Source organism: Mytilus edulis, chromosome 3 (genome assembly GCF_963676685.1).
Source record: "Mytilus edulis chromosome 3, xbMytEdul2.2, whole genome shotgun sequence".
NCBI classification, from domain to species: Eukaryota; Metazoa; Mollusca; class Bivalvia; order Mytilida; family Mytilidae; genus Mytilus; species Mytilus edulis.
Genome location: NC_092346.1, coordinates 38,979,241 through 39,005,628, shown reverse-complemented (window position 1 = coordinate 39,005,628; position 26,388 = coordinate 38,979,241). Strand labels below are relative to the sequence as shown.

The 26,388-nt window shown below is 31.0% G+C and overlaps 1 protein-coding gene across 1 annotated transcript; it reads right to left on the bottom strand.

Moving 5' to 3' along the window:
- Positions 1 to 516: 516 nt before the first annotated feature.
- LOC139516454 (serine/threonine-protein phosphatase 2A 56 kDa regulatory subunit epsilon isoform-like) lies at positions 517 to 26,118 on the bottom strand. Its single transcript, XM_071306590.1, has 12 exons — positions 25,649 to 26,118; positions 22,617 to 22,813; positions 20,634 to 20,735; positions 15,549 to 15,641; positions 8,807 to 8,937; positions 7,372 to 7,431; positions 6,650 to 6,758; positions 5,674 to 5,727; positions 5,365 to 5,415; positions 4,960 to 5,079; positions 3,681 to 3,910; positions 517 to 3,173 (listed from the first exon to the last, which is right to left on the bottom strand). The coding sequence occupies exons 1-12, from the start codon at positions 25,791 to 25,793 to the stop codon at positions 3,086 to 3,088; spliced, it is 1,380 nt and encodes a 459-aa protein (XP_071162691.1). The 5' UTR covers positions 25,794 to 26,118; the 3' UTR covers positions 517 to 3,085.
- Between the last annotated feature and the right edge of the window lie 270 nt (positions 26,119 to 26,388).

Here is a 26,388-nt window from a genome sequence, read left to right as displayed (position 1 = left end):
TAAAATGAATCAAAACCAAATATAGGTAGATAATAAAGAAGAGGACATCTGCAGTTCCTATAGAAGAGTACCAGAATGTGCAAGTTTTGGCATTTCTGATCACTGGTAACTAAGACCTCTATTCTGATTTAAAGACAAGAGGATGTGGTATGATTGTCAATGAGACAACTCGGTAAAAGAGACCAAGTGAAGTTTTACGGTTAGCAACTACAGGTCACTGCAAAGCCTTCAACAATGAGCATATCCCATTCTACATAGCAAGCTATAAAAGGCCATGAAATCACAAATATGCACTTAAACAGACTAAAGCTAAATGTTGTCAAAGATCGTCCAATCTAGGTTTCCTATACATGTAATACGTTGCAGCGAGACAAAAGCATCAGGATCCCAAAGTTATTCTGATCTTGAACATTAATTTCCTCTATTTTACAAGTCACAGGTTCTCTGAAAGTTATTGCAAAGTAATGATAAATGAACTTTAATTGAACATAATTTGGAATAAAATAAACGATAAAATGGCAGCAATTTTTTTTTAATTGTTACAAAATAATGGACATCTGATAGGGATTTTACAGCACATGCTAACTATTCTAATAAAAAAGCCAAAATCTATCCATCTCTTAATTGGGAATGCCATTTTGATGAACATTGTAGAATTTCTAGATGCTGAAAATGATCTCTTGTGAATTTTACTAATGAAAGACGTATTTTTAGTATTTTTTCAAACAGTTTTTTTTTTTATATAATGATTCTCCAAAAAACACTAGAATGTTATCTGAAACATCAAACACTTAAACAATTGTTACAGAAAATTATGAGACAAAGAGCATCTAAATATCATTTTCAATATCTGTCTACTAATATTCTAATTACTATATACTGTAGAAGACCTGTAGAATAATGAATTTCTCGTTGATTCTCCAAATCTCCTACAGATATTATATACACGACGAGGTCATGTGTTTATGTACACTATGTAAAATATTCACATTCTATATGTACATGAATAATTTTATTGCATAAAACATACACTTTATATAACAGGCCACGTCTATCATACAATCAGGTATCTACAGAACAAGGGGGCTTTCCCTTATCACAATAAATAACAAAGCATGTACAGAGACAACGCCTAAATAAAGCATCCACATCCGTTACACTCCATTTTGCTTGGCGCCACACGTCATAACTACACATGAATTATGGGTAACTTTTTTTTTTATCAAAACTAAAAAATAACAAAAAAAATCCTCCTTTTCTCCATTTTAGAGAAACTGGCTTTCTACCTACTTCAAATATGAAATTAAAGAGATCTTGCTTACCCTGTTTGTCAGAAATAAAATCTTACAAAAAAATCAATAAAAGTTGCAAGCACAGGGAAAATGAATTCAAGAAATTATACAAAGATGATGACTATTTCATAATAATGAATAACATTTAATCATTGAAGAACAAATATATAAACCCTTCACAACAAGTAAAACAAACCATATTTACAATCACAAGCATAACTTCTTGTTAAAACAATTTTCCAGCTATACAAGTTTGGCAGTATATCAGAAAGTTACAATAAAAATAGCGAGGACAATTTTCATATTTATGATTCAAAGTTTTCCCTAGAAAAGCTGAAAAAGGATCTTTTTTTCCTCTTTGAAGATTGAGAATATGAAAGTTAACACAAAGAACAGCAACTCCTCCACAGAAATAAACACACAAGAACAATGGGGTATAACACAGGAGTATTGCACTTTATAAACCTACTGACAAAAGAAATATCTGATGAGAGATTGGAGGTATATCGTTTTAGATGATTTGTTTTCAAAAGCATGGAAGTTACCCACAATTCATTGTAATAAAGCAATATCACACATTTAATACCTTGTATATATCAACTTTTTCACAAATGTTTTAAGAGACTTTTTAAGTTTTTATGTCCTGTGTTTACAAATGATCCAATACATTAACAGTATTCAAGAAGTGATCCCTTACCGCAGCCAGAACATTACATGACTATATATAAACATCTAACCTAAATATTTATATTTTTGTTCATAGTTTTGAATCTGTACAGACATGTCTCTGCATTTTAAAGCACTATTAAGAAACTATAAATAAACAAGCACTCTATTGCTGATACATTGGGAGAAATAAAAAGGATCCTAATTATGAGTGGACCCTGACCAGCAGAGCCCTAAGTTTTTGTTCTAATTTCATTCTACTTGGAAGGGGATATTTAACATTGAATTGCCACCAGATTATTTATTAATATCTACACATGAACAATTAGCACCATGTAATGTTATGGTGCTATGTAGTAAAAAAAACTTATGGCTATAATAAAATATTGCTAGACAATCACCTACCCCCTTTACATTTCCGACATCTGTCCACATTTTTTTAATATTTATACCATTTAAATTAAATATATTTATTTTCAAAGTCAAAATTGATCATTTCTACACCTGAAATATTTTTTTAAATTTGTTTACAAACCCAAATAAAGAAACATCTAGCAATATCTTTTTATGGCTTTAACATCACTATAACCTAATACACCGTTATATTTTAAATGGACCAATATGAAATGATTAACTACAAGATTACAAATATTGTCCTATAAAGTATAACCGATAAATCCCATATCATTAATGCAGAGGGAAAATAAGTTAACAGCAAATAAACATTTCACTTAATTTTCAACAAAACCTTCCCAATTTAATACAACAAATATACAATTTCAGATAAAACAGAAGAGTGCATCATTTATATTGTCATATCTAAAGAAGTTTTTGTAAATCCTTTCAAATCTGTACTACACATTTAGTTTTTATTAAAATACAGAGAGGAAAGATAATCTGATGTAATCTGGTAACACTAGAATCATCTAGACTTATTACATATTTTTGTTTATAAAGGGTTAGCCCTGTCTCTACTGGCTGTTGATTGGTATAATGTAGCCAGGGAAAGGCTGACGACGTTCATTCTTCACTCTCTCAACAAGTCAATGATATATTTAGCAAAATGGTTGCATCACAGATGTCTGGATTGCCAAAATTCATAACACAGCTCCTAAATTGATGTGGTTTTAAGACTTCTTCTTTCCTTTACTATTAACTTCTATTTTCTCTAATTTCTTCCATAATTCCTCTCTATCTTTTTCTTTCTTCTTTTCTCTGGAAAAAAAGTAGGTGTTTAGAAATAAATAAAATCTTACTGCATTGTAAAAAGAGTCATCATTTTTTGTAGTTAAAGAAACTACTGGTATAAAAGAATAACATTGTTAAACTGTTGAGACATGAAAATGTCTCGCCCAAGTGTCTGAAAGCAGTCATATTTGCCACTAATGACAGATTTTAGAATCCTTAAGATCAAATTTTTTTAAGCAGCCTTCGGACTTAATTACCTATTTAGGTTATCAGTCACTTAAAACTCGGTGCAATGCTTTTCCAGTAATAAAACTGCTAGTTTGTATTGTATGATAATTCAAATTTAAAATGCCTAACTGATCTTAGACAGATCATAATAAACTGTATTTCAATATTTTTTTTGTAATTTTAGGTTTTTCTCCATTTTCTTTGAATTTAGCGGATAAAGAGTTTTACACACTAAAACTTGAACAAGTACCTGTTTTGCCTTACAGGGTCTTAAAGTTTTGATTTTTAACACTTTCATCAACTTACTTTTGTCGTTCAGATTTGTAATTCGATGTTAACTCATCAAATAATTTACTATTCATTTCCATAAAGGTTTTGAGAACATTATAGACAAGTGCTACAATGGTTTGGTTCCAATGCTCTTTGGAAATTTTGTATAATGCCGGGAACATAATTGGAAGCACTACATTGGAGTTTTCTTCTATCAGGGTCATGATGTAATCATTATTCCAATAATACAATGCTCTTTCTGCGACCTAAAACAGAAAATTATCACATGTTTATAATAAACTTGAAATCATTGGTTTATGTTAAAAGGGACGAACTAGCATTCATTCCAATTCCAGTATAAATTCAGAATTTTTTCTATTTATTTGCAATTTTGCATTTCTTTGTTGGAACAGTTTATATTTGTTTTTGTAGTGATCAAGATTATATTACAATGTTGACTGCTGTACTCAAATTTTTGACTTTTATGTATGATTGTTTGGCTCACACATTGTTGATAATATACTGGTATTCTAAGCTACTTTCATACAAGTGAAAGGTTTAACTAGTTATAAAACCAGGTTTAATCCACCATTTTCTACATAAATAAATGCCTGTACCAAGTAAGGAATATGATATTTGTTTTCTAGGCCACAATTAAAAATATTTTGGTTTGCCCAAACTCTACCCAAGGTTAAGACAGTGGGTAGGCATTTTATTTTAATTTGTTTTTTAAAGAAATTGAAGTATCAGATTTTAATTAGTCTTCATGCCTATCTGATTAAAAAAAAACTTCTTTAAATCAGGACAATAAAAGAATTTGAGTAGGCAGCTTTTTTCTGGGTAGGTAGGGTTAGGGCAAACAAACCTATTCTTTTTTATGGCCCTATCTATTAGATGTGTTTTTGATTTTGCCATTCATTTTATAAATAGACCTTCTGGTTGGAATTTCCATTTGAGTTCCATTTTTTTGGTTATCTTACTTTCTATAAGTTCCACAAAAATGAGAGATAAGTTAGATTTCAGGTCCTTTTGCATAACTATAGTGTATCAAAATTTAAAGATTTGTAACTTATTAACATTAAGAAAAGTTCTGCAGATAAAAGTTGGAAAAATAAACACAGTGATCTCTCTTGCTACAAAATAGTATATGTGCTTCTCCCAATAATGGACAGCTGACTTTACATATCATTTCCCAGCAATCTTAATGTTCCTCATATAATATTTTTCTTTTACTAATCAATAAATTCAATGGAGCTACCAATTTAAAAAGCTTGAGAATATTTTCAAATGAATTATGAATTAGAAAATAATTTACCTGAAAGTGTGGACTTGATACACATCTAGCTATCTGTCTGAACAGTTGCTCCATAACCTTTTGAAACTGGGTAGGCTCAATAACATCTAAAATTTCTTCTATCTCACTTAGAAACATCACCTGTTATATATTATTTAATTTTAATATCAGCATTTATGCAACAATAGGATAAAATTCAATTTAATAGTTTGGCCAAAATAATAACTATGATATAAATCAAATTCAAAGAACAATTAACACAAGATGGTAATCCAAAAATGATAATCATTAATAAAGTCAGAAAATATATAACAAAAAAGCCGAAATCTGGTATCAAAATAGTGCATGCTAAAATTCAGAATATATCTGAAAAGAAAATCAATTTTAAAGCCTTAAAAACCTGATTTTTTTTTCTTTTAAACTTACCTCTTTCTGACTACAAGTCTTTGGCCAGAACTTCAACAATCCTTTAATAACCTAAAATAAATTCAGAATAAATGTATATGAAGATTGCAAGGAGCTCAGTAGAATTTCCAAATTATACTTAATGTTCATAGACCTTCTGATGACTAGTTATCAAGTAGTTTAAACCTTAAACCTGAATTTCAAGATATTTTCAAACAATTTTAGAACTTACAATCTTTTCTTGCTGGACAGTTAAAAAATGCATCTTTAAAAGTAAATTTCAAGAAACTAGAATTATAATATAAATCAACTTTATAATAAAAGACAAACCTCCTCAGTTAAAGTAGCATCTTTTTCTAGAAACTGCACAACACAATAAGCAAGCTGAAATTATAAAAGAAAAGTAAAGATATTTTGGTAAGGAAGAATTAATGGTGACTGATATATGCTTTGCATGTCTGTAACAAGACTTCCAGACACTTGTAAGATTTGATTAAAAAAAGGCAAACAACACCAGTCATTCTTTTGGAAAATTCAAAATTTAAAACAGCCTCTACTTACAATAAAAATTAGCATAAGAATTTTTCTACTAAATATGCAGATAACTATACATAGATAATTACCCAGATATAACAAAACAATTAGGTGTTCTTATCACCAATTATAAATACAATAATTTCTAAATACATGTACATGTATTACTGTGCTAATAATGCAATTATCAAGTTGTGCACGCAATTTTCGCAGGTCAGAAATAAATGCTTTTATAATTTCATCCAACACTAAAATCAGAAGTGTTAGTATTTGTATTTAATTATATTGTCCATATATTCCTTTGATCAAGTTTTTCTTCATAGGAACATCCCTTTAATTTCTGTTTTTTTGTGTGTCACAGACGGTGTTCAGCAGGGTTCAAGAACTCATATTTGTCCCAAGTTCCTGACTACCACAAGCACTGTATTGAGCTTTACTCTTTGTGAGAAACCTTGAAGACTTATCAAAATGTATAATGTAATTTCAGCAATTATTTTGTGCATTTATTATTCCAATTTTGTCATTTTAGACCAAAATGACATTATTATTTTTGCAACACTGAGAAAAATCCTGCTTCATTCATATAAAAAAAATCAAAATTCGAGCTTAAATTATTGGGATTTCAAACCTGTCACAATTATTCGCAATGATTTTTTAATTAAAAGTCCAGAAATAAGAGATAGGTGTATTGTAGCAGTTACTTGTAACCAGTTTCATATGCAACACCAACAATTTTTTAATCTACAATATTAAACTTATCTATTCCACATACCTGAGCATGATACATGTTTAGAGTTTTAATTTTATGTAATGGTATTAAAACTTTCAGTAGAAACTGCTTGTGTTCAGTCTTCAGTGGCAAAGCAAACCCATTTATAATGCTGAAAATATATAATACAAATATGATTAGAAATGCCTCCTATCTAAGCATAGCACATATTTAGTTTAAGCTTATATCACATAAAACAATTTTCACTTAAAACTGCTTGTGCTCAGCCTTTCATGGTGAAGCATCAGTTTAGATTTATAAAACTGAAACATATATAGTAACCAGCCAATAAGTGCATGAATGACATTACACTTAAGGAGGTAGACCTACGTTAAGGGAAATAACTCTTAAAATCATCAGTACGTTTGTGTCAACCATTTTCATAAATATGTTTTAAGCTTCTTGGATACATAGATTATTTCCAATCTGTTTCAGGTAAATGCTTAAAATTCATTGACGAAGCTTTTACAAACGCATAACTGATTTAAAGAGTAATCTCCCTGAACCAAGGTCTACCCCTTTAAATTGTTTTGCAGTATTGTCTAGGTAAATAACAGTCATTTTCTATAAAGACAAAGAACCACATTAGCAAAAAGGTCTAATGGTAGTGAACATTGTTTTTAAAAATTCAGTATTCGTAGAAATAAGGTTTTGATGCTTGACAATTCTTAAAAAAATAAGCCTTCATGTCTTAAAAAGAAATATTAGTTCTAGCATATACTGACCTGCCTAAAATTTCTAGTAACTCTCCAACTCCATTAAATTGCTCTGTTTCATATATAAACCTGAAAGAAAAGCAAACTTATATTAAGAAATCTAATGTTCAATGACAACAAAAAATATATGCATCTACTTTACTGAGGAGGTTCCAAAGAAAACTTAAGCTACCATCTTAAAACTGTCTTGTTTTTCAGAACTTCAATCAATCTTTTGTACATGTTATATGCTTGAAGCTTAAATTGAATCATTGGTAACTATAAACTATCATCTAAGCCTTAACCAAAATAGCTTTGCCTGTGAAAAAACAGAAATAACTATTTGGGAATTAATTGACTATCAAAGTGTATGTATTTTCATTGTAAACCCCTATAAGCTTTTGATTTGGACCCATTTCAAATAAAAAATCTACTGTCTTCTTTAATCATTTCATGAGACAAACTTGTAAGATTTTCTTTTATGCTGTATGCATGTTACCTGTATAATCTAATATATGTGTTGTCTGTTTAAGAGATGCACTATCATAGTTTAAATAACTGCCAGGTAAAAACCTCATATCTATGACTCTATTCAAAGCAAAATTTATTAATCCAGAAATTGTTTGTTTCTGACCAATAGATAACCCACCTCCCCTAATGTTTAATGAGGATAACAATTTGACAGGGTGTGTATTATTATCATGACTATATGCATGTAAAATGAAGGAATATCCTTTCGTTCTGATAATGTTTATATTGACTCATCAAATTGCAAATCATCATCTCCCCAAAAAATGTGAAATTAATTAATATGAGAAAATATAATATCAGAACGAAAAAGCTGTAGTTAAAATCCATTTGACTTTGTTTTTTATTAATAAATATTCACAATTATTCCTGATTTAAAGGGATTTGATAAAGTTTATGAATTTTAATTGATATAAAAAGATGTGAAATGAGTGCCAATGAGACAACTCTCCATCCAAGTCACAATTTGTAAAAGAAAAACCATTATAGGCCAAAGTACGGTCTTCAAACACAAATAGAAATGCATAACCAAATTTACATAGATTATGATGACTAAGAATGAATTTTATTTCAAATATCAACATTTAATCATAAATACTTCTTCATTAACACATCTTAAAAGAAAACAACAACTTTTTCATTAAAATGATATACAAACTTAGCCTTTGGGATTGTATTAATATTTCCTTATTTTTATACCAGCTTTTTTAATTTTAAAACAGTCAAAATGCCATGACCCTCAAATTGGTGCTTTCCCTTCCATGATTCTTCCAGTCAGCTGTTCTTAGGTTTTGACCATGACATTAAGCAGGTGCTGTTTCTACCATTAAATTTTTCCTGTTCTATATATACCTTTTAAATTTTAGATTGTGTATATATATTACGTAAATAAGTTTGACTTTCAAAACGTGACAATATCTATAAAGGTCAAAATTACCTGAGAAATATGTTATTAATTTGTTTTCTTATAAAAGCTCTTAATCCAAGAAATTTCCCGTAAATTCTATGCAATACAGTTTTGAGGAAATCTCTCTCTCTAGGATCTTCACTATCAAATAGCTCCAACAACTGAAATTAAAATGAAGTTATTAATTAATTAGATTTCAACAAGACAACCCCATTTTAACTGATTATCTGTCTCTTGTATGATGTAATATATAATTGTAGTTGTAGGATGCTGATTTCAATGTTGTCCATCACTAACCAAATGTGAATGCAAAAAAAGCAGCATTTATCAATGTTTATATTCCTAAAATACAATTGACTACATCCTAATAGAGTACTGGTTCACTGCAAATAAGCATCAATAATTAAGTAATTCTTCCTTTCCTGGTTTAAAGGGAAACTTCGCAAAAAAATGAAAATTTTATATTATGTTTATTTGATATAAATAATCATATATTCATTAAAATTATTGTTCAATTCTTCTAGATGAGTGATTAAAATAAAAATTAAAATCCCACTATCACTGCTCGACTTATCGCCATTTTGACGGCATCTCCGATACAAATTGTCACGTGATGAGTATATTTGAATAAAATATCTGAAAACCACAAAACCAAAAAACAAGCATGGCATATCGTATATTCCGTATCAAAATGACTTGTCAAGCGTACGGATGTTCAATCGAAGTTCACATGGCATAAGCTTACACTTTCCAAGATCCTGCAAAAAAAAGAGTTGTACCAGACGTGGATGATTAACCTCAACATAACACCAACCAACTCACAACAAGTTCAAGAAAGTGTGTGCAGACCATTTTGAAGCATCTTGTTTCGATGGAAATTTGATAGTAATTATGATTTTTTTCTAATGAATGTTTTTATTGCTATTTCGTTCCAAGCCTGGTTGAAAGGAAATTGTCAGATTAATATAGTTCAGTATTTCTGCATTCATGCATTAGTAACAGATTTTGTTGTTTACAAGTAGAAGTTTAGTACAAGGATAAAAAGTCACAGACAAAAAAAAATGTTGAATATATATAGGAAAAACATCTTCAAATATTATATTATTTATTACATTTATTACACTAGCCACTTTGGTATTTTGATTTTATAACAATTATTTGATGTCATTGATATCTATTTAATAAATTCTGTTTAAAACTTGGTTTAAAAATAATATTTCAAGAACAAACCAAAAAAGAATTAATTAATTTACGTTTTCTCGTTTAAAGATAAATAAACTCGAAACTGAATTATGACGTTTTGTTCTGTGACTTTCTGTCGTAAATTTACAAGTTCAATGAAGTATATATTTTTTAGGTGCAAAAAAACCTAGTATACATAAAAAATTACGTAAAACATTTAAAGGGTCATTTGTTTAATATAATAATGGTTTAAAAATAAGACTTTATTTATTTACATGTAGTATAATTACAGCTGTTGTTTACCCCCCCCCCCTCCTTTTCCATATTGTGCCATATAAAAGGTTGAAGAGGTGATAGGTAGATGGGAGCATATGTCTTCCCCGATTCGTGTGGAAACTTAATAGATCTTACCGCCCCCTTGTTATGCTTTATAGCTGTCTACTAGGTCAACGCAGTTGCGTTGTCCTACAAGTTAAGGCTGAGCAGTTTCGGGATATAAAATGTCGACAGCTAGGCTAGCGAAGTTTGTAATGATTTATGGTCAATCGTAGTAGGAGTATTTTTTCTTTCTAAATTCATGATAACAAGATAATAGATAGGAATACATCTAATGGGGCGGACACTAATTTGGAAGTTGTAAAAACATTAATATATTTGTATCTGTAGCGGCTTTTGACTTTTCGAAATGATTGCCAAAAAAAAATCTTTTATATGTAATAGATTTTATTCATTTCGGGTACTTCTAATATGAAAACCGTCGATCTTTTGAATTATTGCCAGAGGTCATGTAATAGTGTCACATTCGGGTATTCTAGTGACTTCCTGTGGGCTAATAAATTGGTGACATTACGCAATTCAGGTACATGCATCGCTTCCCAGCTGTTTGACCCAGGTGTGCACAGGTAAAAGTGCCATCGAAAATGCTGTCAGGTGTATTATACATCCTGTTAACAATGTATGTCCCTAACCTGATTGAAATACACAAAGCCGTCCAAACATGAAATTAAGAGTTTAAAATTTATATCTACAGGCTGATTAATTGTGACATGTGCAAAGACAGAAATAATAAGACCGTAAATTATTAATTTTGACTTCTGTTTCAAAATTCATGTGTAGAAGATTATATGGTACTGTACTATGTAAAATGATTTGTTTTTTCTTCAAATTTCAATTTTACTTTTCGGGGGCGGATCCAGCTATATTAAAAAAGGGGGGTTCCAAATATATGTCCCACTTCAAATGCATTGATCGGCAAAAAAAAACGGGGGTTCCAACACCCGGAACCACTCCCCCTGGATCCGCCAATGCTTTTATACACAATAGCTTACATAATGTTTTGTCAGCTTGTTTTATTTGCTTAGCAAATGTTTAATTTACGTTATGCGGTCTAGAGTTGTGATGAATAATTTAAGAAAGAAAAAACATACTGCATCATTTTACAACATTGTTTGGAGTAAATCCTAGAGAATTTAACCGAGAGAATACGGATGACTATCTTTCATACTTTCTTGTCCTATTTCCGATATGAGCGGGCGCATTTACGAAATATTTTGCCTATTAGAAAATTTGCGTTTACTTGTATGTGAAGAGACAAGCATGCGCAATTATGACACGAAGATGATACTTAGTTCGTGGCATGTCTCTAGAACGTGCGGTAATAGTTTGTCTTCATGTACATGTACATTCAATTATTTAAAGGAGTGTCATTTTTATCAATATAAGATTTTGAGAACACTAAAACACTCCCGCGAAATCGCTGGCATTTCAAGCTTTTAAGCTGTTGTAGGATGATTTATTGTAAAAGATTTTATGTCTGGAGAAAAGGTATCAAAAGCCCTCTACATTTTTGCCAAAGTCCGTTTTTTGTTTCCTTTTCTGTTAAATTCCATTATTTTCGAGTATCTGACACTAGACCACAATTACTCTTCCCCTTTGCTACAATGCATTTCTTAGTAAAAGTCAAATTAAATTTTAAAAAATGCACCGCTTCAAACATGAAATAAATGTAACTGCTTATAGACCATTATTATTCTCATAAAATATGCTTCTAGGACAATCCATCAGTGCTTTTTCTTTTGTAGTAGCATGATACATTTCCAATATTCAGTTTCATGGTCTTGTTTGTAAAAAGGCAGAAGGTACCAAAACGGATAGTGTTTTTTATCTCTTTGTTTGTCGGAATTTCTCGCTACATTGAAGACCTGTTGGTGACCCTCTGCTGTTGTTTTTTATTTGGTCGGGTTGTTGTCTCTTTGACACATTCCCCATTTCCATTTACAATTTTATATTCAGTATTAAAAAACACACTGACAACGTCATAGCAAAAAATAACCAATAAACGATCGAAAGACAAACAAAGAGTTAAAAAACACATCATTGAAAACTGGTTAAGGTTGCACAACAAGAACCCCAACAACATCTCGGGAGGATCTCGGGTCAAATCATATCAACGCTCCGTGGTACTGTGGTAGACCAAACCTTCATGTTAATACAACATGCAATCTATAAAATTAGACCTCAAAGTGAAATAATTCATAAATAGGTTTATTAATACACAAATAATGAAATGAATCTGAAACATTCGGTGAAAAACTATTGGTAAATCGTTTAAATGATTTTAGAACTATTCAGTCTGAAGTGTCACTTTCACATTCTTTGAATCATTCGTATACCCCATCCAACGATGGAAACTCTTTTCTAATTATGTTTACTACACAAGCCGGTAGGATTATTCTGTGTTTCTTGCCAAGTGGTTGACCTTTCCTGACCCAGCACACAAACTGACGATAAGCCATAAGCCTGCTTTGTCTGTTAATAAGTACGTCTGGAGCTCTCCCTCCCTTCCAGTAAGACAAAGTTGAAAATTTTCTGTTAACATTTTTGATATTTTCGTTCAAATAGCTGAAAAATTAGTACGAGGTGAGAATTAAATTATTTTGATAAGGACATTACTTCCTGAATATTTAAAAAAAAAGAAGAAGAAGATCGCTTTGAACGACCCACTTATATAACTGCAATTGGTAATTTCTATCTATTTCAAAAATTCAAGGTCACCGATTCATATTTAGAATTTTTAATTCATTTACTCGTGTTTATAGGGACATCATTATTCATAAATTTATTCAATTAAATTAATTCAGTATTTCTTTTTTTTTTAACAAAAAATATTCAGCGTCAATAATGTATTTAATTAAACTGAGCTCATGGAAAATATTAAGATTCCCCCGTTTATCATTCATACGAAATGTTGTTCACACCTAGAAAAGTGAACCGTGACGGCTTAATTTCACTGAGTAAAGATCAAAAGATACAAAATGCTAATCTCTTAATTAACTTGAATTTAACCACGCATTCAACAGGTAGTCACTATGTGTCAAAGTACAATACACATTGTATTTGCGGGGCCGTATTTACACACTACAAATGTACTAGCAGCACATATTTATTAGCCTGACGTAAAAGGTAAAAAGTACAAACATGCATGTTTAAAACACTACCAGTTCTACGTGTTAGTTCAAAATATCCGTCGGAAAAAAAATCATAAAAAAATATTTTATATGATTTACTTGTATCACTATAATCATTTCAGAAAATATTAAAATATAAATCGTACATTCTCCTTTCAAGCTGAGCGCTGTTCCATCTTAATTATTAGTTGGTTAATAGCTACACCAAACGTCGTCTATGCGCTTTAAATAGCGTTATAAGATGATTAACGATTAAGATTTAAAATGAGATTATTTCCACTCCCGGCATGCTTAAAGACTTAAACTACGTCACATAAGTCAGGAAGTTCGAAGAAATAAAATTATTAATTCTTAATTTTCTCCTTTATTGCTGTTCATATCCAGATAAAACTTGGTGAATATGTTTTTTATGGTATTATGGACATATTTAGCTGAAAAGTAAAAATTCGCGAATTATCCCTTTAACTAGATAAACTGGCATGGATACATGTTTGTTTTTTAAACTTTCAAATGAAAAACCAGGTGCTCCGCAGGGTGCAGCTTTATACACCCGCAGATGTCGAACCCTGAACAATTGGGGCAAGTATGGACACAACATTCAAGCTTGATACAGCTCTAAATTTGAATTGTGATCAAATTTTTGACATAATATGTGTTTCTGACACAAAACAAATGTCAAGATCTTACAAATCTATTGCGCAATATTGTGCTATTAAAGATTTCTTCTTCAAACTTTTAAAAAATTTGTAATTTGAGAAATTTAGAAGAAAAAAAATTGAAAACTACTACCACCCCCCTTTTTTTGGCAATTAGTCCAAAACCTGACATTCCTTTATACATAATTTACAAGAAGTGTAAGGGAGGTAAATCTGAACATACCCGACATTGTATGTTAAATGTTTTTGAATTACCTCCCTTACACTGCTTTTAAATCGTAATTGTCCTTTAACCAGAAAGACCTAGTTTTCACCCCTTTTTTACCCCTAATCCCAAAAAATTAAGAACTTTAACCTCCAAAGTCAATTCTAACCATCCCTTTATTGTATGGAAACTTGTGGAATAATTTCAGAGAGATTCATACACTTAAACACAAGTTATTGTTTGAAAACTGCAAAAATGCTCATTTTGGGACCCTTTTGGGACCCTAATTACTTAACTATTGGGACCATAACCCCTCAAAATCGATCTCAACCTTCCTTTAGTGGTATTGAACCTTCTGGTTAAAATTTATAGAGATCCATTCACTAAAACTAAAGTAATTGTCCGGAAACTAAATGGGTCTTCGGACACGACGACATGATAGCATTATAAAACTGTAAGCAGACATACCCTTCCTACATAAATGTTTAGGCATGCAAAACAATGAACACAATAATACTAAAGAAAGAAAACAGTCTTCACGCTGAGTGGCAGCCCAGGCTAGTAAAATTGCTCTCGGGCCTGTAAAAATCATATCTACAGGCCAACAGAATCTAACTAAAAAATTACAAAACTTGAGTTCTGGGCCTGTAGATTTAAAAGTTCGTCGTGAAGACTGAGAAAAATGTTAATATTACATCCATGATGAACATACTTAAAATATGCATATTTTTTGTAAATAATAGTTTTTCTAAGATAACATTATCTTTTTTTTTACATTTTCAAAAATTCAAAATAACCTTTTGAATACTTTTTTGTTATATGTCATAATATTGGTAGATAGGAAATTGGCAAAGAGATAGGTACAGAACTATGATACCCAAGTGCCGAGCTCAACCAGCTTAGTTGTCTGTTGATATAGTGATAATTTCACGATGTTGTTTACAAGGCAAAAGAAGCATGTCATATTAGAATACGGTATATTCAAACATATAAAAGATTCATGCTGTCGTCAAAGGTCATTTCCACAAGATAGAAGTCTAGATTACTTTACATGCAGCAGTAACCTACTCTGAACCATTTTTTATTTTTCATTTTCATTTTGAAAGTTTTTGTAAGTCGTGTATAAATCATTATAGCTTTTAATAAATGTTGGGTAAGTCAGTTGATCAACTGTCATGCTTGTTTATTTGTAATCTGTTATCAAGGGTAAATAAATACTGTAAAAGAGAAAGAGCATAAAATACCATTCTTGTCACACTTACCTGTAAAACAAATTTTTGATCTATATATTTCTTAGCAAGACTCGGTTGGAAATCAGGAGATTCTAAAAACCGCAGGAAAAATTCATAAACAATCTGCAAAGATAAATATTGAAAGCTTGTAAATATCATAGACATAGTACAGATGAGCAGGAAAGGCAATGTTTTTCTTTAAGAATCCTGTTTTAAGACCTGCAACTGATGATTTCAATGTAAAAGTACAATGTTGACTACTAAAAATCCATTTATATATATATATATATAACTAGAACACACCCGTGATATCCCGGGTCTGTGACTGAATTCAAGTATATTGCTATGTGTAAGCCTTATTTAAGTGTTGGTATTGTCATCTGATAAAGTCATGCCGATTATAAGATGCACAGTTTTCTCTGCTTTCAAAATCTTTCTGGTTGAACCTGTCGACCTGGAACTTATCAATTATTGGTAATATTAATAATTTGGAAAACAAAAGGGCCTGGAATGGAGTATTTTTTAATCAACAGCATTGTCCTATAATAGTTATAAAGTTGAATTCTTTGATTCGTTGTTTTATGTCATGCTGGCTAACAAATTAAAAACTGTACCTATACGCCTTATCTTAAGTCCAGTTTTTTAGTATTTGTATTGTCATCTTAGAAAGTCATACTGATTAAAATACTATAATAGGGAACAATGTGACAGTGATTGAATTTAGATGTGTCAACTCTGTGATTATAATGACCCGTGTATATAGCAAAATCCTAAATACACCATTTGGTGGTGCGCCTGTCAGATGTGGAAGGTTCAGAGAAGGTAATAGGTAACAGGTGAATATACTATAGGCATCCGTTTCGACCCGGAACTTGTTAATTATTAGCAATATTAATTATGTGGAAAACAAAAGGGTCTTGAGTGGTGTAATTTTTAATCAACACCATTGTCCAATATTAGCTATGTATAAAGTGGAATTCTTTGATTTGTCAGTTTTTCCCCATGACGACTGAAAAATTGGACCTCGTTATTTTTATATACATCTTATAATTATGTCGAAGCCCCTGCCCATGTTTTGTATAATTCAATGACGGTTTTAAAACTTATTGATGTTACTTAAAATAAATAAACATTTATCAGTGGCTAGCTATAGTTGTTTAATTAACAATCATACAAAATTTCTCCATTTTTATATTACCATAGACTAAATATAACCCATCAATGATTACGCCAAGTAATTGTTAAAATGTATCTGACACTTTTTTGATTTAAAATTGTCCCAAATAATTTCATCTGATCTACATTACCTTGGAAGTAAATACATCTGACTAATGGAATAACATATAGTAGATTATTGCATCCAGAACCGAATTGAACAAACACTTTATTTAAAACTAGTATTATCTTTTTCTTCATACAAGAGTGCACACGCTGAAATGTCTCGCCTTCTATACTAATCATTGATATTATATTGATAGTCCTAAGTATAAAGCTAAGCTTTATAACAACTGTCACATAAACTTAACATTAACCAAGATAACTAAACATAGACCAATGAACCTTGAAAATGAGGTCAAGGTCAGATGAACCATGCCAGGCAGACATGTACAGCTAACAATGCTTCTATACAACATATATAGTTGACCTATTACTTATAGTTTAAGATAAATAGACCAAAACACAAAAACTTAGCACTGTGCAATGAACCGTGAAAATGAGGTCAAGGTCAAATAAAACCTGTGCGACTGACATAAAGATCATAAAATATTTTCATACACCAAATATAGTTGACCTATGGCATATAGTATTAGATAAAAAGACCAAAACTCAAAAACTTAACTTTGACCACTGAACCATGAAAATGAGGTCAAGGTCACATGACATCTGCCTGTTAGACATGTACACCTTAAAATCGTTTCATACAACAAATATAGTAGACCTATTGCATATAGTATGAGAAAAACAGACCAAAACACAAAAATTTAACTATAACCACCGAACCATGAAAATGAGGTCAAGGTCAGATGACACCTGCCAGTTGGACATGTAGACCTTACAGTCCTTCCATACACTGAATATACTAGCCCTATTGCTTATAGTATCTGAGATATGGACTTGACCACCAAAACTTAACCTTGTTCACTGATCCATGAAATGAGGTCGAGGTCAAGTGAAAACTATCTGACAGACATGAGGACCTTGCAAGGTACGCACATATCAAATATAGTTATCCTATTACTTATAATAAGAGAGAATTTAACATTACAAAAAATTTCAACTTTTTTTTCAAGTGGGCATCTATATACAAAGTATGAAGCATCCAAGTGTTCCACCTTCTAAAATATAAAGCTTTTAAGAAGTTAGCTAACATCGCCGCTGCCGCCGGATCACTATCCCTATGTCGAGCTTTCTGCAACAAAAGTTGCAGGCTCGACAAAAAACTAGTACAATGAATTATCTTTTTCTTCATAAAAACTAGTATTATCTTTTTCTTCATAAAAACTAGTATTATCTTTTTCTTCATAAAAACTAGTATTATCTTTTTCTTCATAAAAACTAGTATTATCTTTTTCTTCATCTATGCTGCAATTCATTTGCTCATCAAAACTGATTTGTTTATTGTCAAAGATTTACAGTTATAAATTACCATACTGCCAGTATTTCTAATTTGATTGATGGATTACCATTGGACATTTTTAGAGTTATTTTTATCATAAATATTATTCCGTCAATATCAAATATAAACAAAAACCCTTCTTCAACTATTTTGAGATAAGAATAAAATAAGAATAAAATAGGAATGAAAAAAGACATATTAAAACAAGGATCTAAACCAAGATAATCAATCAGTCAGAAATAAAAGAATGGTATATATCTTAGCTTACCAAAGAAAAGTTAGGCCAGAAACCCATGCTACTCATATAATAATATAATCAATGACCTAAAAATGTTGTCACACTACACAAATAAAGGCAGAAACTGTCTTTTAAAAATAAGACTACATTATCATATGGAAGGTTACATAGATCTGCTAATGAAATCTTGTCTTGTCCTGGCCAATGATGTCACTTTAGTGAATAAGTCCCCAGATCATTTGAAATTAAAGAACCTTAGTGAGCACGCTCACATACCCCACGTCCCCACATTGTCATTGGAGAAATTAAATAAGTATAAGAAAAAATATTGAATAATAATTTCCTGTCAATATACATAGTATGTCCTTATTATCTACAAAATTTCATGAAATTCTGTTGTGTGTTTTCAGAGGAGTTGAGATGACAAACTGTTGCAGAAGTACATTGAAGCAAATAAGTTCAAAAGGGCATAACTCCTAGAAAAAAATTGAACCGTAATTTCCTGTTGATATGCACATCTACATAGTATGTCCTTATTATCTACAAAGTTTCATGAAATTCTGTTGTGTGATTTGAGAGGAGTTGCGATGACAAACTGTTGCAGAAGTACATTAAAGTAAATAAGTTCAAAGGGGCATAACTCCTAGAAAAAAAATTGAATCGCAATTTCCCGTCGATATGCACAACTACATAGTATGTCCTTATTATCTGAAAAGGTTTCGTGAAATTCTGTTGTGTGGTTTGAGAGGAGTTGCGATGACAAACTGTTGCAGTAATACATTAAAGTAAATAAGTTCAAAGGGGCGTAACTCCTAGAAAAAAAATTGAATCGCAATTTCCCGTCGATATGCACAACTACATAGTATGTCCTTATTATCTGAAAAGGTATCATGAAATTCTGTTGTGTGGTTTGAGAGGAGTTGCGATGACAAACTGTTGCAGTAATACATTAAAGTAAATAAGTTCAAAGGGGCATAACTCCTAGAAAAAAAATTGTATCGCAATTTCCCGTCGATATGCACAACTACATAGCATGTCCTTATTATCTGAAAAGGTTTCGTGAAATTCTGTTGTGTGGTTTGAGAGGAGTTGCGATGACAAACTGTTGTAGTAGTACATTAAAGTAAATAAGTTCAAAGGGGCGTAACTCCTAGAAAAAAATTTGAATCGCAATTTCCCGTCGATATGCACAACTACATAGTATGTCCTTATTATCTGAAAAGGTTTCGTGAAATCCTGTTGTGTGGTTTGAGAGGAGTTGCGATGACAAACTGTTGCAGTAATACATTAAAGTAAATAAGTTCAAAGGGGCATAACTCCTAGAAAAAAATTGAATCGCAATTTCCCGTCGATATGCACAACTACATAATATGTCCTTATTATCTGAAAAGGTTTCAAGAAATTCTGTTGTGTGGTTTAAGAGGAGTTGCGACGACAAGAAACAGGACTGATGGACTGACGGACGGACGGACGGGTCAAAAACATTATACCCTCTGCAACTTCGTTGCGTGGGGTATAAATATTACTGGTAGCCTCTTTGAGTAGTAACGAATCATAGTTTTTTTGGCATTTCTAATGGTCTGGTTCAAAGACACATTCACAGTCAAAATTAATTGAAAATCAGGTCATATTTCCCAAATTAATTAATTCTAAAAAAAATTGCATTGCCAGAACTAATTTTTACTACATTTCCTAAATCTAATTATCATTTAAACTTTAAGGAAATTGTATATGAAACAGTTTCTTGGTCCTGTAAACAAATATTAGAATATCATCTTTCTTCCAGGTTTCTTTCCAAGTTGACAATGACAAAAAAAAAATCATCTGTTTTTCAGCCAGTTGCATTAAAACGATTAAAAGAAAATCAAACAATGTCAATGTGGATCTTTTTCAAGCTCCGGTTTTTCAAGTGTAAATTGTTTTTGAAATGTTCTTCTTGATATGTAACGTATACGATACTATTCATAGTTAATAGATGCAAACCATAAAATCCAGTTAAATTTCACATAAGTCAACACTTTACCAAACAAATGTGGATTGGGACCATTTATTTTTGTGCCCCCATTTAACAATTTTATCACTCTCATCAAATTGAAAAGAAAAACAAATCTTTCCAGCAAAAAAGGGTAACTGTCTGTTGTATGCAAGTCACCCATAGATGTTTCACAACATGCATAGTGATGCTACAGATCATCTACTTACTTGCACTGATCATTGCTTATGTCTTAAAGATAATTTCAAAACAAGACTTAAGTCATACCTGTAGGTGTGGCCAAGAGGCCTCTAATGTCGGATCATCTTCTTCTGGATCAAAATCCGGATTATCATTGGGTGGTAACGTTCTGAATATGTTACATGCAATCTGAAAATGATCATTAAACAAAATTTATATCATAACAAGGAATGAGCTGTTAAATTAAAACAGCAAAGCTTTAGTTCCTGAATTTAGAAAGAGCTTTCAGGCTTTTTTTACATGCCACATTCTATGCCAATTTTCCAATCTAACAAGAACCATAACTCTTAATGGCAAAAATGTAAATTGTCAATTTTAATCTCGACTACCATTTTGTCATTAGTACATGTAACAGCATACAAAAAATTTAAGAGCAATTGTTAAATGGTACATAAGTTATTGTATGGAAACAACACAACATGGCATTTTTCAATTTATCAAGTACCAAAACTCATCGACAGCAAAAAGTCTAAATCATCAATATTTATCTTGAGTTTCATTTTTCATCAGCAACAACATACATGACATATCAAAATGTTAAAAGCATTGGTCAAGTGGTTTATAAACAATTATGTGAGATTGACAAAAAGTGTAATTTTCAAAGGAGTATGGTGGACCATAACTCCTGAACGGTAAAAATGAAAATAGTTAATATTGAACTTGATCTCCATGTTGTCCTCAGTAACAACGTATTGTAATTTGAAAACCACTGGTAGAAGCTTAAGGGTTTAAAAGTTATTGCATCAAAACATAAAGTGCCTTTTCTCAATATATTGAGGACTAAATATAACTCTTGAACAGTATAAGTGAAAATCAACAATATCGAATTTGGTCCTCAGACTCTGTCATTATATTAACATAAGAAATCTGAAGACATTTTTTCAAATATGTGTACTAATGTATGTTGTTTTTTCTTCTTAAATTCCTTCGGCATTTAAATGTCATTAATGTATACATGTAAATTGTTAATTCTATTTATATATAAAAAGATTTGTTTACAAAATTAAGACAAACAGTTGAATGCTTGACTGAATTCATATGCAAACAACAGGTTGCTATTAGCATTGATTTTACAAAAACCTAAATAATCCTATTTCATTACTACTATCAGACTATTGATTAAACATGAACTTGGTCAGAATTAAAGTCATTCGTTTTACTACAAGCTCAAGGTAAATCACATGCAACTGTGATGGACTATTTTGTCTCTTTACTGTTTTCAATATCTAAATGATTAATCATTTCGTGAATTAAAGGACAAATATAATGGGTGAACACTTTTTCATCATGTTATATTTTTTTTTGTTCTGTTTGTCATGGAATGATATGTTTTTATTTCCTCATTATTGAAACTTCCATTCAGACCTAAATATGATTATTTATCTGCTGTGAGAGATAAGTGTTGCAAAGTATGATAAAATGTATGTAGCTAAACATTTGCTAAATTCTCTATTTTCTAAAGAGAACTACTTGTAACATTCATGTTGCTCATTCTGATATTTTTTTTTATCATTTTTTGAAAGTGTACAAAAATGTGTACTCCTTATTTGTTGATAAAAATGTTGTTAATAATCCTATTTGTTGTTATAATCATGATGTCTTATTTCATTTTTATATAATCTTTTTGGGAACATGTTTTGTATTCTTACAGATTATTGTTGTTTTGAAATTTTGTTGGGTTTAATCCAGTGTTATTCCTTTTACATGTAGATATGTTGTGTTGTGGTGTAATGTTGTTTGGAAAGTGTTACATGTACATTGTAACTATATTTTTAAGTCTTCTAACAACGTTTACAAATGTACACAAAACTGTATGCCTTTGTTTGTGTGAAAAGGAATTCATTCTTATTTCTAATAATTCTTAACGTACAGTGTTTTTTTAACCATCATTTGTTACATCCCCTTATTTTTGCCATTTTTGCTTTTTCTAAGAAGCTGTACATTTGAACATATAGCTTGTAAAAACATGCCCATATAAATTTTTTAAAACATGCATATCACTCAATTTACCATTCGAACAATCTCGGGATAGCATGGCTCCGTCAATACTCCTCTTGTGGCTGTTATATAGTCTACTAACTCATTAAGACATGCTCTTTTGACCTCTTTACTCTTTAAGTCCGATACTGGGTCCATAAAATCGAACACGACACAACACTGTTGAAGTTTTTTGATAAATAAATCTGACTGTTCTCCATGAGGTGTATCTAAAATTAAATGTAGAAATATAAAATAAATCATTTAAAAGCCATGAAAAAAATTAGCTACAAAAATATAAAAGTGTCATCGTGGTCATTAGCCACGCTTAACCACAAGTCTTACGGCTTTGGCTTGTAAAATTGCTCTCAAGACTTGTAAAATTCTGATCTACAATTGCAAGCCAACAGAATCCAACTAAATTTTCAAAAAATTGAGCATCTGGCTTGTGGACTCAAAATAAAGTTAAGTGTGAAGGCTGCATGCATATACAAAATGTAAATCAAGGATCAGCTAATGTCTGAATTTCCTGAGGTTCTACGTACACAGCCTTATTTTCTATGTTCATTAAAAAAAAAACCAATCATTAAGAAGTTAACTAAAATTTTCAAATTCATTCTGTGCATTTAACAAAATTTAGAAAGTACATTGTACCTGATCATGCTGATCATGAAACCCCAATATACATGTATTCAAGCTTACTCTTTTGAAAATTCATTGTAATGATTCACCATGGTTAGAATACATGTACAGTACATTTGTACATGTACATTCATCAACCTTTTTTTATGTTTTATCTACATTCAATTTTATTTTATTTTAACTGGTGCAAAAACTTGACCAAGAATGAGATTTGAAACTTATTCATCACTGTATTTCTACTGCAATCAATTGACGTTTTCTTTGTCTTTAGATCTTATCATGCTTAAATGCAGTGATCTTCTGATCCTTGGCAAATTGTTCAAGAAGTCCTAAGTACATGTATTCTGCAACAGAGTTCTCAAAATCCTTCTTTTCCAGCTGTTGGTCCTTGAAGAAATCTGCTGGTCCTCATTTATTAATTTCTAATGTAAATTACCAAAATTGTGGTGGTCCTTTGGAAATTTTGGTGCTCATAACCTTCGGACCACCACTTTTTTTATAACTCTGCTGCAATTGCATTGCAATATTATCCTCCTCTTAGAGAAATTGATAAATATAGAGAGGATTTTTTATTTCATGGAGTTTTAAACAATTTTTTTAGAGTTCTTTATGTAATTTTTTTCTTTCTCATTAACAATGATAATTGAACCAAAGTCATGTCAGAGAGTGCACATACAAATGTACATGTACATATTTATAAGTCCTATTCTGCTGTTTATTTCAAAGATCAAAGCAAATAAAATTCAGTGAAATGTGACTTCTGTCTATTTTTAAGGTAAACTGCCAAACAACAAGCCATATTTAATAGAAAAAATATCATTACAGACTTTCAAAGGAGAGTGCTGTCCATACTTGGCATGTTTTGGAAGTGAGAGTCAAGAGAAATGTAGAGAAAAATATCAAAACCCAATTTAATAAGCATTGAAATAATGACTGGACTCTGCTGTAAAGATTTAGTTTATAAATTTTTTAACTCACAAATTAGAAAAACATGAAAAATGAAGAGTCCAGTCTGACTTGCTAGAGTCTTGAGAATTCTGCTTAGAGATCAACAGTTTTGTCAAATTTAGACTTCCAGCATTTTATGTACAGCACAGTGTGTATAATAATGAAATGTTCTTGCTAAAGCAATGGTTGTCATCTGTTTATGTGGTTCATAAGTGTTTCTCTTCTTTTTGTTTTTATATAGATTAGACCATAGGTCTTCCCGCTTGAATGGTTTTAAACTTGTAATTTTTTGGGCCCTTTATAGCTTGCTGTTCGGTGTGAACCAAAGCTCTGTGTTGAAGGCCGTAGCTTGATCTTCTAGAATCTATATATAATGGTTTACTTTTATTAATTGTTACTTGCAAGAAGAGTTGTCTCATTGACACTCATACCACATCATCCTATATCTACAAGTCCTGAACTCATGAAAATCTGTCTTGATTAATCATTCTCAAAGCTGATGATAAGAAATATAAACTCACAGAAAACCTATTATTTTTCTGGATTTTGTTGATACAACAAAAAACACACAGATGATTTGTTTATGGCTGGAGGCAGGACACACATATTTTTTTTAATGGCTAATGCACCAAAACATTAAATCTTGTCCTAACTTGACCAAAATTTAGTCGACTGACAACTGAGGTAAAAATGTACCATAAAACATTAGAGCGAAAGCCTAAATAACAAAATGCAAGAGCAAACAATGTTTTGGTACCCTCTCAAGTAAGATGTGTTTATGGAATGTGTCACTCTATTAAATTACTAATATCTTCTTATTATGTAACTACAACATTTAAAAAAAAACGTCAATTATCAAATTTGTATTCAACCAAACAGGTCAAATAGAAAGAAAATATTCTGAAACATTTCTCCCTGTAAATCAAACACATACATACAAAATTTAAACCTGTCAGAAGTACACAATGTATTACTATTATGGAAATTTGAAATGAGGGATGAATATTTATAATATATATGCAATAAGATTAAGTTAGGATTTATGTTAGAATACATTGTTGGCATCTTGCCTTTACTAAATATTGGTTCTTTAAAGAAAACAAAAATAAACAACAAAACATTTCCATCTGACACACCTCATCTTTGGAATAACATGGGAGATAATCCAATATCAATGTAACTTGACAGATGTAAATTGCATGCAAATATGATGGGTCTAATAAAATATCTCACTGACACATTAGCATGAAAATTATATGGTTTACATCTTTAATGATACAAACAGAAACAAACAAACTGCCAAAGATGTTCTGCATATCAATGAGCACATTTGACCAAAAAAGGTCAAATATCGTAAACACTATAATATCTTCATTTACCACCATTAACTGGAATTTGAATGTAATTCTTTGATATAGTTGTGACTTATTTAACATCCTGACATTGAATTTCAATAGTTTCGACGTGCTCCTTACCTTTTAAATGCGGCAAAGCCTGCAATTCTGGTGCATTTTTTGTTCGGTAATGAGATGAACCTTGTGAACGTTTTTGCTTTTTCGACTTTATTGAGGCTTTACTTGTAAAAGGATCGATACGATCTACCACAGCTCTTGAAGACATGGTTCTTTGGCCTCAATATACACAAAATAGTTTTCTAAACACAAACGGAAATGGAATACAGAATAATTTTGTCAGAACATCATGGCTTCTTTCGAATGCATTTCTTGCCAAAATCCGTGGTTACACACAATATAAATATCACACACTTCCTATGAGTTTCTTTAAGTCTTCAATAATTAAATATGCCGGTATAAACATAAACAAAGAAAAATCCATCCATTAATAAACAAAAGAGTAATGAAAACACATAAAATATCGGGTAATAAATAGGTTGCTAGTTCAGTTGTGCAGGTTTATTCAACTCTCGTCATGTGATACTTGAAATGAGACATTACGAGAATAACCTGCTGAGTGGGAAAATTTAAAAGAGTGATTTTGCCACTTTGGTATTGGTGCAGTACTGTAGATGTCTTTAATTGTCTTTGCTGGTTAAAATTGTTCGATAATAGTAAAACATTGAAATTAAATTTATCAATCTAATTATATGCGGTTGGAATATGGAATAACTTTCATTTATGTTTTATGTGAAGTGGCAGACTGATACTGGTAGATCATAGTAGATCATATAGTAGACATAGTAGAGATCATAGTATTA